General features: G+C 42.4%; 2 protein-coding genes, 1 long non-coding RNA gene and 2 pseudogenes across 3 annotated transcripts; 1 reads left to right on the top strand and 4 right to left on the bottom strand.

Moving 5' to 3' along the window:
• LOC107304558 lies at positions 1-2,668 on the top strand. The gene is made up of 3 exons (XR_005812307.1): positions 1-133; positions 699-772; positions 2,004-2,668. It is a non-coding gene; the product is annotated as an uncharacterized LOC107304558 (long non-coding RNA).
• Positions 2,669-4,328: 1,660 nt separating this feature from the next.
• On the bottom strand, positions 4,329-5,221 carry LOC102709696 (annotated as a pseudogene).
• A 1,547-nt stretch (positions 5,222-6,768) lies between these two features.
• Positions 6,769-8,788, bottom strand: LOC107304305 (annotated as a pseudogene).
• Positions 8,789-8,833: 45 nt separating this feature from the next.
• LOC102709417 (LEAF RUST 10 DISEASE-RESISTANCE LOCUS RECEPTOR-LIKE PROTEIN KINASE-like 1.2) lies at positions 8,834-10,491 on the bottom strand. Its single transcript, XM_040526590.1, has 2 exons — positions 9,600-10,491; positions 8,834-9,077 (listed from the first exon to the last, which is right to left on the bottom strand). Exons 1-2 carry the CDS (start codon positions 10,465-10,467, stop codon positions 9,019-9,021), a joined length of 927 nt encoding a protein of 308 aa, XP_040382524.1. The 5' UTR covers positions 10,468-10,491; the 3' UTR covers positions 8,834-9,018.
• Positions 10,492-11,593: 1,102 nt separating this feature from the next.
• Positions 11,594-17,489, bottom strand: LOC102709128 (LEAF RUST 10 DISEASE-RESISTANCE LOCUS RECEPTOR-LIKE PROTEIN KINASE-like 2.1). The gene is made up of 4 exons (XM_015837701.2): positions 16,784-17,489; positions 14,908-14,943; positions 12,621-13,686; positions 11,594-12,528 (listed from the first exon to the last, which is right to left on the bottom strand). Exons 1-4 carry the CDS (start codon positions 17,487-17,489, stop codon positions 12,387-12,389), a joined length of 1,950 nt encoding a protein of 649 aa, XP_015693187.2. The 3' UTR covers positions 11,594-12,386.
• Between the last annotated feature and the right edge of the window lie 491 nt (positions 17,490-17,980).

Here is a 17,980-nt window from a genome sequence, read left to right as displayed (position 1 = left end):
TCTGCTGCTACCCGTTGTCTGGGCCGATTAGATGGCGGAGAGGAAGTGAGGAACACACACAGCAGCAGCAGCCACCGGGTGATAAGCCTCGCCGCCGCCGGTCCCGGCCGCTGTCGTCGGCGAAGCACTCGAGGTTTAGTTGACTCTCGTATCCTTCATTTGGGATGCACTCCTGTGTTGTGTTGCCTGGATGGTGCCGTCGCGACGGCGTCTCCAACCTGCTCTCCTTTTACGACTGTGCCAGAAGGTTTTTACTTCGCCCATTCGCCTTCTCCGTGTCCTCAAGGCACCATGGCTTTCGTCGTCAAGGGAATCAGTACGGCGGCGGCCGCTGCGCAGCGCAGTGAGAGTTGAGCAACAGTCCTGATGGTAATGGAGAGATTGGCCAAGGCAGAAATACGACGGCAACCTCGGGGGATTTTGCGGCATCCGGGATATATTTCGGCAGTTTTTTTTAACAATATATTCATCCATTGCAACAAAATAATGCAACTGATGATGGCTATACAATCCCATAAAGAAAAGAAAATGTTTTTTAACAAGTCATTTTTTCCCCTGATGTGTGTGTGGGAGTGGTAGTTTTTGCGTGGCATGGGTGGAAAATAGAACGGATGACTCCGTTTATATGTAGTAGAGAATTTACTAGAGTTGGCCAGATTACCCTACGATGATAACAAGAAGCCGGTGGTGTCGTGCAGTTGAAAGCAGCATGAGACGAAGGAGGGTGCTTCTGCAACGAGTTTCCAGATTGGCAGGCTACTGATGACCCCAGGTAAGCCTTGATTCTTGATAAGACTACTTATCTGTGGAATTGTATCACGCAGAATTTAGTTGTTGCATTTGCATGTATCTTATGTGTGAACACACTGTAGTACAGTACTAAGATGTTTGCCTGGTGGTAATGCAATTCGATTGAGCTGAGTAAATTTAGCGGCTTAACAAATACATACTTACTTCATTTGCTTGAATTTAAGGATGGAACATATATAGAATGAATAATACCCAAACAACAATTCTTAGTTAAGAAGAAGATGAAAAATATGATGGCACGGAGGGACAGGAAAGGATTGGCTTGGGGGGCATCTCCAATTCGTTGATGTTCTTCTCCAGCATTTCTATGACCTTACTCATTGATGGACGATTCTGTGGGACCGTTTGTATGCACCACAGGCCAACTAGTGTGATCTTTCTTGCAATCTCTTCATTCTTGCTTGTGATTTCATGGCTTTGCAAATCTTTCACTAAATGATCATAAATCCAGTTGGGGAAATATGCACTAGAACTATCAGTATTTCCTTTAACATTTTTCCTTCCTCCTACCATTTCTAGCAGCATCATTCCATAGCTTTAAACATCTGACTTACTTGACACAACTCCAAAACCTCTCGAAAATACTTCTGGAGCAATGAAACCAATGGTACCTCTTGCTTCAGCCATTGAGATGGCGCTATCTTTGAGGTGACACAATTTTGTCAATCCAAAATCTGCAATTTTAGGACAGAAGTCTTCATCAAGAAGGATGTTGTGAGGCTTGATGTCGAAATGGATGATGCGGGTGCTGCACCCCTGATGCAAATACTCCAATCCTCGTGCAACGCCAATTGCTATTTTCTGTGAACTTTCCAATCCAATAGCTAACCTCAAATTCTCAGAGTAAATATACTTCCCCAGAGAACCATTAGCCATGTACTCATAAACTAGGGCTCGCTTAGATCCCTCTAAACAAAAGCCAAGTAAATTGACAATGTTGACATGAGATGTCCTGCCAATACTAGTAACCTCATTTAGGAATTGCTCTCCATTGCCTTTAGACCCTTTTAGAAGTTTCACAGCAACCATGCGGCCATCTTTTAGATTACCCTTGAATACCATACCATACCCACCTTCTCCTAATTTTTCCTTGAAACATTTCGTTATTGTCTTCAGTTCTGCGTACCTGTATCTTTTTGGAGTCAGAGACTGATATCTTTTTAATACCTCTTCTGCATTTGACTCATTTCCAGCATTCTTGTGGCGAATGATAAAACCGAGCCTTTGCTTCCGTCGGTGCATTATCCAAATAAGACATGTTAAAAACAAGCCAGCTGTAGCAGACATGGAAGCTGGAAAGTTTTACAGAAAAAAGAAAGTGAATCCTTGCCATATGAAGATATGCTTGTACCGTGTATAAACGAAAAGAATCTTGAAAATGTTATGATGTCAAAATGTGTATTTAGCAGTGCTGCAGAATATGAGATTTAGCAATCTGAGACAAAAATAAATGACACTAGAATTATTCATTTTATTATCATAACAGAGCAGAATGGAGCTGGGATGCTAGCTGAATCATGTGATTATCTACATGTTCACATAGCTTATTCACCAACGGTAGGCGTACCTATCAAAATTGGCCTGGCAGGCTTCAGGTGACTCCCATCTGCAACAAATTTCAATTTAATCAACGGAAAATTTCAGCTGTGAAAAAAATATCAAACGAATACCAGGTGAGAAGCTGGGCAAAAGAAAAAAAAAATAGGTGAGAAAACAAGAGGTGCTCATATTTTTTTTAATGTAAACTGGCTAATTGAACTGTGAGGAAGCAGTTATCCCCACTGCTGTAATATCTGACGCTTGGTTTAGTTTAGTTATTGTTGATGTATGTTTGGTTCAGTCTTTATTCATGAATAAAGCTACTATTTCTTGAAAGAGATTGTGGAATAATATATAGTAGCATCTAAATAACAATGGTACTATTTGACATAGAGATTGTTGCAGCAGCAACAAGCTGGCTAGGACATCAGAAAAAAGAACAGCAAATCTGTTGGTCAATTTGCCTGGAGGAATTTGAGGAAACACCCTATTTTAAATTGGAGTTGATTTGGGAGTTTTTTTATTAAAGTTTATTTTCCAGGCTTAACTTTTAGATCGCTAAGAATATATATATATATATATATATATATATAAGTTTTATTTATAAATTATTTTCGTTTGCAAAGATGTTTGGCTTTTTTCATGAAGAAGACAAAAAATCACCCCATTTGAAGCCTGAAGAGGAGATCCGGGGCATCTGCTGACTTAAGCAATTTAAACTTTGAAGCCTATAAATGTCCAGCATCAAGATGCAAGGCAAACAGAGCGAAGCTAGTCAGCTGCATGGAAATTTTATGGTCCTTCAGATAGTATCTCGATGTACAAAATTGTGTAAAAAAAATTGGTACTTTAGTACCTCCAGCTGCGGGAAAAGGCTAATCTGCAACTGCGAGCCCTACTACCTTCAACTAGTGTGAGAAAGAGAATAATACAGGCATTCATGTCTCTGTGAGCACCACCTATGAATTCAAGATGATACAGATGGAAGCAAGTCGGAGAAAACAGAAGCTACCTTTTGTTATCTTACAAAAAGTGAGAGAGTAACTTACTATTCCCTCCATTTTATATTATATAAGTCACTCTGGATTTATCTTCCTCTGTTTCATATTATATAAGTCACTTTGAATTTATCGTAATCGTAAGTCAAACATTTTTATATTTGATCAAATATATAAAAAATATACAATATTTTTAACACAAAATTAATATGCTATAAAATATATTTAATAGTGGATTTAATGAAATTAATTTGGTGTTATAGATACAAAGTTAAAGAGATATCCATAGAAAGTTTTTATGTAGGCAATTGTGTATATAGAACATTTATATGTATATATATATATATAATTATTCGATATATTAACTTTATATGTAGAAAATATCGACATAGCAATTTTATACATAGGAAAAAGATCGGAACAAAAACTTCATTCATACAAAAAAAATTCAGTATAGCAACTTTATACATAGAAAAAATTCGGTATAGCAACTTTATACATATAAATATTTGATGAAGAAAATTTATATGTAGAAATACGTGTATTAAATAAAAAAAGAAAAAGAAGATACAAACTTGTTCTAGCCACGTGTGTTCAACCAATCAAAATGCCTCTTTAGCCTCCCGCATTACAGTCCACATTTGAGTGGTCTATAAAGGCTAAGTCCAAAATGTTAAAATTGGAAAAAGATTTGGGCCAACCCGTTCGCCCGTGCTACGTACGCCGAGTAGACTTTTTAAAAATTTTGTGCATAATATGAGTGCCCTAGCGGTAGCAGTTTTTACTATAGCCGCCTAGCCGGTGGTATAGGTAGAGAATTTCAACCATATTTTCGCTTCTCTCGTACTTATAAGTTAAAATTTAATTTTTTAAACTTAAATTGAAAATTGATATTATGTTTTTCTCGTAGTTTATTTTCCAGATTTAGATTTTAAATCACTAGGAATATATATATATAAAAGTTATTTTTTATAAAAAAAATCAAACAATCACCTGTTTATGTGGGATAAAATTAGAATTGAAATGTACAGCATCGGGTGGATAAACTGGCATGAATATGGCATATCGCAGTACAGGAATGATTAACTTACTCTTATTAAAATGTTGCTTACCTGGACGACTTGTTGGATTGGAGCAGGGCAAGCCGTTGGGGCAGATGCACTGGAACGTAAGCTGTGGGAACCTGCACTCCCCGCCCATCTGTCTGCATGACTCGCAATCTTCACCTCCTATTATCGAATTCATCCACTCCAAAACGAACCCGTCGCGGATCAATTGCTCGTACTGCGGCTTCATCGGCTCCATTCCAGCTTGATGGTACCCACGCACCGGCACGCTCACAGAGCTGCAGTTCCCCTGAACTCCTGACGGAGGTGTGCTTTTCCACAGATCGGAGATGTAAACCCCCATCGGGCGGTTTCCACATGGCTGTTGGTTTCGAACGCCTTCAAAAACTGAGCAGTTATAGACGAAGTTGAGGTACTTGCTGGTGCCGCTGATGATGAACGGGTAGGGACTGAGGCTGGATGTCACGTTGAAATCCGGGACGGAGCAGGCGCTGTCGCCGGCGAAGGTTGCCTCTATGGCCACCACCAGCGAGCTATTCTTGTAGAATATGTTGTCGACGCGGTAGAGGTGATCCCTGAACGTCTTCTTGAGGAAGGCGGTTTCATTGTCGCAGGTGAGGTCCAAGTCGGGTAGCCGCAGTACAGCGGCTGAACGCCGGTGAGCGAGAATGGGTAGCTGATGATCAGGTTCCCGCATGTTGCCGGCGCGCAGTTTGTGTCGCGGCTGGTCTCGTTGCCATCGCCAGTGGCTGTTGCCGCATGCAGCAAGGAAGCTACTACGACGGCTGGTAGCAATTGCAAGGCCATCGCAAAAGGTTTAATTGGGGCTGGAGTAAGCTGCTTCTTGCTGGCGTTTGGCTGGATGAGAAGACGAAGCTCAGATTTTCTGGCTAGTAGATAAACGTTCCCTCTTACGTTCATTACACGCCAATCTGTTTGGGTGCTATGCACTCCGGATTTGGGATTACTTTCAAGTTCGGTTCTACTCGGATTCTGAATCAGCTGATAGCTATAGTATAGCCCATCAACCATGAGTCAGTCAACCAGCCTGCAAGTGGAATCTGCTGACAAACACCAACAATACATATGGTTAAGACTTCAGAGAAGCTCTCCGAATACGGCAACAAACCTGTACTCCGAATATTTGAAGGGCTTGTTTTAATTGATGCTAGCCTTTTACCATGTCAAAATTTTGGCTACTATCTTCGTCCCAAAAATAACTTTATTTTTCAGTTTTTAGATAAAATGTTTTGACTCTATGTCTTATTTAAAATTTTTTATAATTAATATTTTTGTTGTTACTAGATGATAAAAACATGAATATTACTTTATATATGACTAATTTTTTTAAGTTTTTTAACAAAATTTTCAAATAAGACTAATGGTCCAATGTTAGACACAAAAATCAGAAATGAAGTTATTATATGGCGGAAGTAGTACCAAATTTACCCACACTGTTAAGAATTCTATACTACCAGATTTGATAAGTTTTGGCTCTATCAATATTGTGTTAGAGAAGAAATGGTTTGCTACCAATTTTGCCCAAAGTCTAGACAAGATTAGGAAAGCATCCTTCCGTGAAAGCAAGCAGCTCATAACGATTACATACGATAAATCCAGATATAAACACTACAAGAGGTTGGGTCAGTAATTCTGAAAAGAAAAATCGTTGCACATGCATAGCTGCAGATATTATGCGCATTAATAATCAGGATAAAGACACTATAATTTATGTTCGAAATAAATAAAGTGGTACAATGGGCCCTAAGTTCTGTTCTATTGGGCTGTTGGCTGGAGTGGCCCATTATGTGAATCTTGGTTTCTATGTGGATCTTGGGCTCGATAGTCCACACGGCCCATACGTAGTGCGCACAGAAGCTAGCTCACCGGAAAGATGCGCCCGGCGAGCGGCGGCGGGCGGCTGCCGTGGCGTGATGCCCTGCAGTGCAGATGCTGGAGGAAACGCCGACTTCGCAGCCGTAGTGTCAGAACCGGGATCTGACACGTAGCCATGAGGGAGGGGGGGGGGGTCACCGAACAAATGATGGCCCCCTCCCTGGCTGCGGTGATGGCGGCAGTTAGATCGGCGGATGGGGAATTGCGGCAGAGGTGACGGGGGCAGTGGCATCCTGCCCTAGCCTTGCCGTGTTGTGAGAAGAACAGGGACAGGCAGCGGCAGGGGAGGGTACTATTGGTGCGCTGCTATACAGGACTAGCCTCTGCACCGGCACGTTGGGCAGAAGCTTATCGAGGCTGGGAAGGGGTGCCCGCTTCTCCGCTGGCTTCCGGATGAGACAGTAAGTAACCTTCACTTTGATGCGTGCTGATTTTCTATCACAAATTGCGGTGGTTTCGCTAGCTTCTACTGTACACTCGTAGGTCGAATTGTGTCGATAGAACAAGATTGAATTGTTGCCAGCATGTCATTTTTAAGCAAACATATTCAGGGAAATAATAGACATACTTCAAAGTTCAAAGATTAAGGACCCCAGAACTTGAACTTCCAGGTAGATCCATTGATAACTAAGTCCTAGCTCAGTTGGCCGATGGTGTGGATGTACGCCTAAGCCACCTACCTAGGTTCAAGTCCTCATTGAAGTGAATTTGAGTGCCCATTTTGTTTTTAATACAAAGTCACCTAGTTCTCCTAGGTTGATCCTTTTTTTTTTTTTACTCCAACAATACTTTCTTTTTCCTTAGTATAATAGTATGTGCAACTTACTATCTGGTTCACAACCGTCTTCAACAAGAAGACAATATCTGAGAGATGTTATGCCACAAGAAGCACAATGCCCAATTTCGACAGTGTTGTGCTAATTTTGAATATTGAAGGCCATCATGTCACATAGTGTGTAGTCGTCATACGGATTTTGAATTCATGAGGCTAACCTCCTCAACCTTCAGCACTTTACTAACAGTATGTGCTTTGTCGGTATTAATGGGGCTTGTGCTTTCTGCATTTAACATATGACCAGATGTTCTCTGGAAAACAGAAATAGTGTAGATGAATTTCATGGAAAATGGTTGTACCAGACAGCGTATAGAAAGGTGTGTAGATAAGGTACTTGCAGTAATTCACAGAAACTTTGCTTTGGTGGCATGTCCAGTTCGTCTAAAGCTTTCTCAAACATATCCAAAACCTGGGTTATTGTTGGACGATGCATAGGTAGAAATTGTTCACACCACAAGCCAATTAAACGATTTCCTCAACCTCACTTGTGACTTCACAAGCTTGTATGCACTGCATCCCAAACGGAAATTCTTACTTAAGTACAAGATGAAAAATATGATGGCACTGAGGGACAGGAAAGGATTGGCTTGGGGGGCATCTCCAATTCGTTGATGTTCTTCTCCAGCATTTCTATGATCTTACTCATTGAAGGGCGATTTTTTGGGGCCGTTTGTATGCACCACAGGCCAACTAGGGTGATCTTTCTTGCAATCTCTTCACTCTCACATGTGACTTCATGACTTTCCAAATCTTTCACCAAATGATCATAAATCCAGTTGAGGAAATATGCACTAGAACTGTCTGTATTTCCTTTAACATTGTTCCTTCCTTCTACCATTTCTAACAGCATCATTCCATAGCTGTAAACATCTGACTTTGTTGACACAACTCCGAAACCTCTAGAAAATACTTCTGGAGCAATGAAACCAATAGTACCTCTTGCTTCAGCCATTGAGTGGCACTATCCTTGAGGTGACACAGTTTTGCCAATCCAAAATCTGCAATTTTAGGACAGAAGTCTTCATCAAGAAGAATGTTGTTAGGCTTGATGTCGAAATGGATGATGCTCATGCGGGTGCTGCAGCCCTGATGCAAATAGTCCAATCCCCGTGCAACACCAATTGCAATTTTCTGTAAACTTTCCAATCCAATTGCTAACCTTAAATTCTCAGAATAAATATACTTCCCCAAAGAACCATTAGCCATGTACTCATAAACTAGTGCTCGCTTAGATCCCTCTAAACAAAAGCCGAGTAACTTGACAATGTTGCCATGGGATGTCCTACCAATACTTGTAACCTCATTTAGGAATTCCTCTCCATTGCCTTTAGCCCCTTTTAGAAGTTTCACAGCAACCATGTGGCCATCTTTTAGATTACCCTTAAAAACCATGCCATACCCACCTTCTCCTAATTTTTCCTTGAAGCATTTCGTTATTTTCTTCATATCTGAGTACCTGTACCTTTTGGGAGTCAAAGACTGGTATCTTTTTAATACCTCTTCTGTATTTGACTCATTTCCAGCGTACTTGTGGCGAATGATAAAACCAAGCGTTCGCTTTCGTCGGTGCATTATCCAAACAAGACATGTGAAAAGCAAGCCAGCTGTAGCAGACAAGGAAGCTGGAGAGTTTTACAAAAAAAAAAAGGTGAATCCTTGTTTTATGAAGATATGCTTGTATAGGCGCTAGTCACAAAAAAATGAAAATTTTATTATGCCAAAATATTAATTTAGTTGCATTCCAAAATACGAGATTTAACAATCTGAGACTATAAGAAATGTCGCTAGAATTAGTCATTTTTTATCATAATAAAGCATGGAATGGAGCTGGTGCACCAGATGAATCATGGGATTATTTACATGCCCAGGTGGCTTATTCATCAACGGAGGACATACCTATCAAAATTATTCTGGGCTTCTGATGATTCCTATCTGCAACAAATTACAATTTCGTCAATGGAAAATTCAACTGTGAAAAATATGCAAAGGAACGCTAATTGAAGAAATCCGTAAGTGCTAAAATTCAACTGTGAAAAATATGCAAAGGAACACTAATCGAAGAAAACCAAAGTGCTCACATTTATCAGTTTGATTTTGATTTAAACTAGCTAAGTTGAACTGTGAGATAGCGGTTCTCCATACTACTGTAATGTCTGACTGTTCCTGCTTTTGTATAGTTATTGTTGATGAGTTCTTATTCATGAATAAAAAAATACTTATTTGTTAAAAAGATCGCTAACTGTAACTGATTAGCAGTATATAAATTATTTGATAGCGATGTCATAAAAGTCAGCAACAACAAGCTGGCTGGGGACATGGTATTCGGAACAGTCGGAGAGGTATTGTTGTTGGACTGCTACCAATAAATTCAAAGAGAATACGGAATGGAAGCAAGCAAGTCGGGGGCAGGAGTGCTGAAATTACTTTCATTATCAGAGAGTAAAATTCTCTTACTTGGAGATGCTGAACCCAAGCAGAGCAACCCATCGGGGCAGATGCACCGGAACGAAAACTGAACGAACCTGCACTCTCCGCCACTCCCCCTGCACGCATCGCAATCTAGATCTCCTGTTACCGGCTTCTGCCACTCCAAGAGGAACCCATCACTGATCAACCGCTCGTACTGTTGATTCGCCGGCCTCCTCGCACCAATGGATGCATTACTAAATCCACGGGCTTCCCCAACGTACAAGACATCGGGTCCATTAACAGAGACATCACCGTGCAGGACAGCATCAGTTCCCTGGAATTGGAACCCACTCACCGGCACGCTGACGGAGCTGCAGTTCCCTGGAATTTCCGCTGGGGCCGGTGATGTGCTGTTCCACTGACCGGAGATGTAAGATCCCATGTTGAGGTCTGCACATGTTCCTGGCAGTAGAACTTGTTCAGGGAGCGAGCAGTTATAGACGAAGACGAGTCTCTTGTTGCTGCTGCTGATGGTGTAAGGGTAGGGAGTGAGGCTGGACGACACGTTGAAATCCGGGACCGGGCAGCCGGCGTCGCCGGCGAAGGTGGTCTGCACGGCCACCACCAGCGAGCTGTTGTCGTAGAATATATTGTCCACGCGGTACAGGTGCTCCCGGAACGTCCTGCCGAGGTAGGCTCGGCCAGCTCCGGCGTCGCAGATGAGATCGAAGAGTGGGTAGCCGCAGTACGGCGGCTGCACGCCGCTGAGCGAGAAGGGGTACCTGATGGTCACGTTCCCGCACGTCGCCGGCGCGCAGCTCGTGTTGCTGCTCGTCTCGTTGCCGGTGGCCGCTGCGGCGTGCAGCAAGGAAGCTACCACAACGATGGCAGGCAACAACTGCAACAAGGCCATCTCAAGGTTTGGTAGGAAGTAGGAACTGGAGATTTGAGTGAGCTGTGCTGGCGGGATGAGAAGAGAAGATTATATGTTTACATTTCTCCCATTCGGATCGGTTTGTGTAATTCATGTGAATGTGATCTAACATGTGGATGAATTACAAACGCATACTGACCCCTCTCCGTTCTGTGGATGAATTAACTGCCGTGCGCGTGGAATTTGCTGACCAATGTATGGTTCAGACTTCAGAGAAGCGCCCTTGGACGAAGGCAACGAACAGGAACTTATATATGGTCTAGTCCAATTCTTTGATGAAGAATGAAGCCTTAACTACACCAGAAAATCGTCATTCCATGATCGAGAGTGACTATTAATCATAGGTGCATTGGCTATAAACATTATACAAGTGGTTGAGAGTGTAAATCTGAACAAAAAAAATCATTACAAATGCACGGCTGCAGAAAGGAAGAGAGAATAATGCGTATCATCATGATGAAGAGAAGACACCGCAACATCTCCTTTTGAAACAGAAAACGTCATAGAGTATCTCCTTTTGATACTCGCCCGGTACCAGCTAACAGCGGGGGATTTGAGGGGTTTAAACGAATTAGATAGAGTTCTGGCCCCTTTTTTCTATTGATTTTTTTCGATAAATATTTAGAGGGGTCTTCGTGGAGTCTCTAATGTTTTTAATGGGGTTAATAGTGGCTTGAGCCCCCGCCGTCGCCATGCTAGATCCGTCTCTGCCAGCTAACACTTAGGCTATACCAATTGACACTAGGCAGTATCGGCTAATACGTGGTTGGTATCAATTGATATTATGTGGTAATAACTGATACACTATTGGTAATAATTATAAAAAATAAAAAAAATATTTATAAATAAAAAAATAAAGGGTCTTGTGTGACCGTATGATAGGCCATGCACAATACCGCTTAACTTGTCAGTTCCATAGGTCAAAATGGCAAATTTATGTGAACTTCAAGGCCAGTAATATTTATTAGATACTGGGCCTCCTAGGCTCCTTTCAAGGTAGGCCTGGCCCACTTATTCAGCTTTGGGCCCAAACTTAATGGCCTTCACAGCCCATGCGTGGTGCGCCTAGAAGGTATAAGCTCACCGTGTGGATGCGCCCGGCGAGCGGCGGCGGGTGGCTGCCTGCCATGGCCGTGATGCCCTGCAGTGCCGTTGGCCATTGCAGCAGTAAGTGCCTCGCTTTCCGGCCGCTGCCATGGACGGAACTGCCGAGCAAAGGATAGTCCCCGCCATGGCTGCGGTGATGGCGGCCGTAAGGCTACTGGTGGATGGGGAATTGCAGCAGCCATGGCAGTGTGGCATTCTGCCCTAGCCTTGCCAGGGATATGAAGAGGCAGGACAGGGCGCTACTGGTGTACTGGGCAGAGGCTTATCGAGACTGGGGAAGGGCGCCAGCTTCTCCGTTAGTTCTTTCGGAGGAGACAGTAAGTAACCTACACCCCGTGCTAGATTCTGTCACAAATCGTTGGGATTTCGCTTCTTTGCACACTCGTAGATGGAACAAATGTTAATTTTGCCATTTAATTGTTGCCACTATGTCGTTTTGAGGGAAACAAGTTCAAAGAAATAATAGGTATACTTCAGACTTCAGAAACGATGGACCATGGGGCTTGTGTTTCCCAGTGGATCCATTCGAAGTTAAATAAGTTGAGATTGATACTCTCGGTTTCAGAGATCATATGGGTTCTTCCTTTTCTAGTCGTAGTATGTAGGGTTGGCTATTGATGCAAAATTCATAACTTTGTCCTCTAAAATGAAAAGGAAAACACGGTAGATTCAACCTTCAGGTTAGCTACCTTCAACAGCAAGACAATAGTTGACAGATGTTATATGCCACAATACCAAATTTCGATGGTGTTGTGCTAATTTCTGAATACCACAGCCCATCTGTAATCTGTTCACATGGTTGGTAGTCTCTGTAGGAATTCTGAACTCACAAGGCTAATCTCTTCAACCTTCAGTACTTCACTAACAGCATGTGCTTTCTCACTACTAATAGAGCTTGTGCTTTCTGCATTTAACTTGTGAACTGGATGTTCTCTGGAAAACAGAAATAGCATCGATGAATGTCATGGAAAATTGTGTAGTACCTGTACCAGACAGCGTAAGAAAGCGTAGATAAGGTATCTTACAGCAGTTCACAAAAGCTTTGCTTTGGTGGCATCTCCAGATCTTTTAAAGCTTTCTCAAACATATCTAAAACATGGGTTATAGTTGGGCGATTCATTGGCAGTACTTGTACACACCACAAGCCAATTATTGTCATCTTTTTGGCAATTTCCTCAGCCTCACTTGTGACTTCACAAGCTTGTAATCCGTCACCTTGATCAAAGTGGTCATAAATCCAATCTGGGAAATATTTTTCACTAGACTTTTGAACCATTGATTTCACATTTTTCCGGCCTCCGATCATCTCAAGCCACATCATTCCATAACTGTAAACATCTGACTTTGTTGAAACAACTCCAAAGCTTCGATAAAGAACTTCCGGAGCAATGAATCCAATTGTTCCTCTAGCCCCAGTCATTGAAAGCTTGCTCTCCTTGGTACGGCACAATTTAGCTAAACCAAAATCAGCAATCTTTGGGCAAAAGCCCTGGTCTAGAAGGATATTTTGAGGCTTTATATCAAAATGCACAATCCGTGTATTGCAACTATGGTGCAAATATTCTAGCCCACGAGCAATCCCGATTGCTATTTTATAGAGCTTTTCCCATCCTAAAATTTCTTTGGGATTTTCTGAGTAAATGTAATTATCCAGAGAACCATTGGACATGTACTCATATATAAGAGCTCGTTTTGAGCCCTCCAAACAAAATCCAAATAAGCTAACAATATTAACATGTGATGTCTGGCCAATGCTCATTACCTCGTTCACAAATTCCTCCCCGTTTCCTCTGGAGTCATGAAGGAATTTCACGGCAACCAGACGACCATCCTGTAGCCTTCCTTTGTAAACCACACCGTAACCACCTTCTCCAAGCTTATTACTTAGAAATGATGTCATCTTCGCTACCTCTGAATACTTATATCTCTTTGGAGCTAGGCATCCATACGATAGTATTAACTTCTCAATGTTCTTTTCATTGCTGCTGCGAGTCTTATTGCAGAGGAGAAAACACAACATTTTCCCCTTTCTATACCATATCAGCACATAAATACATGGAAAGATCAGGCTTGCAGCTGCAGATATCAAAACTGAGAGTACAGGAGAAGTTATATTCTTTTTCAGAATCAGAAGTTGTGTTATTGATATCAATACTTTGTTTATTTTTTTTTCATAAAGAACTAAAATGTGTAAGGTGGCAAAAGTAGGACTAAGCTAAGCTGCCACGAATTTTCCTCCAGATATGCGACAATTGGCAAAATTTGCTACAGAGCATCGAAAAAACACGTAATTAGTCGTTGGACATCGTAAGATTAGGAATTTGCTGAATGGCACTACGAAAATATGATAATTAGCTGGTAGACACTCCTGCCATTATTTTATTTATTTCTAAGTTAAAAATTTTAAAAATGACGAGATTGCCCTTGGTGGCCGGGTCGCCGCTGCCCTTGCCGCAGCTGGGTCGACGCCACTGCCACCGGCTCAATCGCCCTGTAGGCTAGGGTTCGGGTGTGGTGTGGCGCCTAGACCGACTGGGTCTAATTCGACCGGACCCCGTCGACATAACGGGTTGGCCACCGAGGGCAATTTCGTCATTTTTAAAATTTTTGACTCCGAAATTAATAAAATAATGGCCGGAGTGGCTACTAGCTAATTACCATATTTTTATGGTGTCCTGCAGCAAATTCGTGATCTTACGGTGTCCACCGGTTAATTACGCGTTTTTTCGATGCTCTGTAGTAAATTTTGCCCAATTGGGGGATGATTGTATCTAAACATCCATCAGTTGAAAAGGCATAAATGAACAAAGCCAGGGTTGATTTTAAAAAGTGTTTTACTATAGAAAATAACTACTCCATCAAACTAATCTAATAGGCAGAATTCTTTAGTTATTTCAGATGCTGGCATCAGGCATAGTCTTCAATTCATACATATGACCATTACTTTGCTAGTTATATGCTAGTATGAAATACTAAAACTAGAATGATACGGGAAATTTCTTGGCTAATTCACCTGTACCATTTTCATGTGAGAAATGTGGACATTAGGTACTGAAAATTTTAAAGGTTTACTGCAGATATTCTGAAATAGCATCCATTAGAGAGTAATAACTGAAAATGAGATGGTTGGGTAAGGAGAACAGATAAAATTTTATTGCCTTCGTTTCACAATATAAGACTTTTTAACATTGTCTTGATTTATATGGATGCTAATGAATCTAAACATATATATTAAACAGTATGCATTGATCAATATGATAAATCTAGAGATAGCTAAAATGTCTTATAATATAAAACTGGTGGAGTACATACCTATTAGCAGTACCTTTCTGTGGCTCCCCTTGCTACCTGGTATAGAACAGAGCATTACTCATCAAAAACAATATGAGTAGAGCTATATTCTAGTTTCCCAAGAAAAAAGGGCTAATGTGTGTGAAATTTCAATATTTTGCAGATGAATGGTGTGGACAACACATCTAACTTGTTTTTATAAAAGATTGAAGAATTATGTCCCTTAAACCTAGGTTTGGTACGTCCATAACGAGTTCATGAGGGAGACGGTCCCGTGATGGCCTGGAAACACACCGGCGGGTGCTCTCCAGCGAGCCAGAACGGGTAGGCGATGGTGAGGTTGCCGCGCGCACTCTGCCGGCTCGCGAGACGTGGCGTTGCTGGCGCGGTGGCGCCAATGGTGGTGGGGTTGATCAGCACGGTGAACAACAACACGAACATGGACAGGGTAGCAGGCAGTGAGAGCAGCGACGGAGCAAGAAAATATTTAAACCTTGGATGGGAACCATTTAAGCCCACTGGCTAGTACAGCCGATGACCCATTTGTCCGCGAACTTTGCCTGATCGGTAACGTTTTGTATCAAGGAGATCACTAACCCTCCCATGGTTCGGTGTCGTAAAGCCCGGGTAGTCGCCTAATCTGCTCGGGAGGTGAATCCGTCCCTGGGTGGGAGTGGATGCATTCTGCTGTGTAATAACTGGGTATGGGCCTATTTGGAAAATTAAGATTCTTAAAAACGGCGAATAGCTAACCCCTCAAAACCTAGAAAAACTGACTTATAATTTATTTTCTGGATTTTACATAAGCGCTGATTTTGAGAGATTTTGATTCTGAAGATGGTATGTAAAGCTGCAGCTGTTATAAGGTCACCAAACATCTACATGTATGCATGTATGTGCAATTGCAGCTGGAGCGTTGCTACCATTTGTTCTGCTTGCTAACATGTGACATGCCCTCGAGCCCAAATGTGACGATGGTGCCTCATGACGCAGATAGAAACACATGAATGCTCGACTTATATGATTCAACCAATCCAGGTTAAAAAACGCTAGACTTAGCTTTTGATGTTCACGTGTGGAATATTCCGAGTGTTTATGACCAACGACAGTGTCTAAGCGGTGATTGTTTGGCTCGTTTAGAAAAAAAATCAAACAACATATTATAAATAAAAAATAGTTTATGAACTATTATATACGTATTCTTAACAACTAAAAATAACTTAGAAAATACACTACCATAAAATAATCCTAAAATCTACCAAGATTAGAAAATTAAAAATTTAACTTATAAATATATAAATAGAAACGAAAATATCACGCTGTAAAATCTTAACTAGTCTCTGCTACCGTCCAGAGATGGTATGGAATGTACCATTGACCGGTGACTGCATGTCAAGTCTCTCACGCTTTAGAAGTAGCGGCGCTCGCTCACGCGACAGTCGCCGAAACCATTTGCGGGCCATTTGATTATGCGATTGACACGTGATACGTACGTCATGCCTCGACTAATCGCCTCTAGCAGGATGCAATCATGTAATACAACGGCGTCATCTAACGACCCATCTTTTAGTTTATACGAGTTAAAATTTAAATTTTCAACATTAAATTAAAAGTAGATTTATGATATTTTTAACTGTAGTTTGTTTTTAGCCATATTTTTTAAATTTATTAAGAAGAACATATATAAAAATTTTATTTACGAATTATTTTTTATTTAAAATATGCAATTTGACTTAAAAATAGCCAAAGAAAATCCAAAACAAAATCCAACTCGATGTCCTGTCGAACGTAATATCAGCTACGACTTTTGACTTTTGACTACGTGAGGAAAATCCTCCTCCTGCGCTTAAAAAACGACGAGAAAAAACTCGCGGTCCTGCAAGGTCGACGTACTCACCGGCGCTGCAGTTCGTGGGGCTCTGGACGCCGTCGGGGCATTTGCACGTAAACCCCATGCCGTCGTTGCTGTAGTCGCACTGCCCGCCGCTCGCCGAGCACTTCTGGCAATCCCCTGGCACCAGCATCCACTCCAGGAGAAGCCCTTGCCTCATGCTCGCGACGTAGTCCCCGTCCTGGAACCCACGGACCGGCACGACGGACAGAGAGCATTCCGGCGGGGTGTACCGCCTGCCCTCGCCGAGGAAGACGAACGACTCGTCGGGGCTGCAGGGCATACGGCGGAAGCCCTCCGGCGGCGCGGTCCGCCGCTTCGTGGTGCAGTTGTGGACAAAGACGAGCTCTTTGTTGGCTCTGCTGATGAGGAATGGCCCCATCACGAAGCCGATGGAGATGTTGAACCACGGCACCGGGCAGCCGCTCTCCAGCGGCAGGCTCCTGTCGACGACGACGGCGGAGGAGTTGTCGGTGAAGATGCGGACGGCCTGGTAAGTCTGGAAGAAACTGTGGGCCACGAACGCTTCGCCGCCCCTGCACTGGAGCTGGAAGGACGGCGGCCCGCACGGCGGACGCCCGGGCTCGCCGAGCCAGAACGGGGGCTTGACGGTGAGGTTGCCGCATGTCGTCGTCGGCTCGCAGTCGGCGCGCGCGTGGTGGCAGAGGAGGAGCAACGAGGACAAGACGAGCAGCACTGAGGTTTGATCCATGATCAGTAATCTGCAGATTAGCTGACGAAAATCCGAAGGACAAGAAACGATGTAGTACGTACAATATAGCCGACGATCTGAGTGAAACTATCGAGACTATGACTTGTGCTATACATTGCTGACTTTGTTTATGACCAGGGTTCATTTTGTCGTTGATAGGGAAATCACTGTATACCCAACGATGGCGAGGTCTCACCATCTCGGGAAAAATCGCACTGAGAGAAATTCAGATTTAAATTCCTTTTTACTGAATTTAAAGCAATTTGAACAAAATTCAAAATCCAGCCTTTTTTTTTGTCAATTCGAATAGGAGGTCTGATACAGCATGCATCTAGCGAGTCACTGATGATACCAAACTGAGACTTTGAACCATACAGTGATACAGATGGCTCATCTTATCCATCCCAGAGAAAAGTCTCGACAATGCAACATGCTTCCGTTGATTAGCCTTTCTCGGTTTGTCAAGTAGTAGTACGCAGACTAGCTTAGCT

The sequence above is a fragment of the Oryza brachyantha genome, chromosome 1 (genome assembly GCF_000231095.2).
Source record: "Oryza brachyantha chromosome 1, ObraRS2, whole genome shotgun sequence".
Taxonomy (NCBI): domain Eukaryota; kingdom Viridiplantae; phylum Streptophyta; class Magnoliopsida; order Poales; family Poaceae; genus Oryza; species Oryza brachyantha.
Note: the sequence above shows the minus strand (reverse complement) of the source record. Positions and strands in the feature narration are given on the sequence as shown.

Excerpts from the sequence above, each read along its gene's own strand:
- LOC102709417 (XM_040526590.1), bottom strand. The coding sequence starts at position 10,467 with ATGGCCTTGTTGCAGTTGTTGCCTGCCATCGTTGTGGTAGCTTCCTTG. Across the intron at positions 9,078-9,599 it reads CTTGGGTTCAGCATCTCCAA|ATAGGAATCATCAGAAGCCC; the intron begins GTAAGAGAATTT and ends AATTTGTTGCAG.
- LOC102709128 (XM_015837701.2), bottom strand. The coding sequence starts at position 17,489 with ATGGATCAAACCTCAGTGCTGCTCGTCTTGTCCTCGTTGCTCCTCCTC. Across the intron at positions 14,944-16,783 it reads CCCCACGAACTGCAGCGCCG|GTAGCAAGGGGAGCCACAGA; the intron begins GTGAGTACGTCG and ends GTTCTATACCAG. Across the intron at positions 13,687-14,907 it reads CAGAAAGGTACTGCTAATAG|TTTTGATATCTGCAGCTGCA; the intron begins GTATGTACTCCA and ends CTGTACTCTCAG.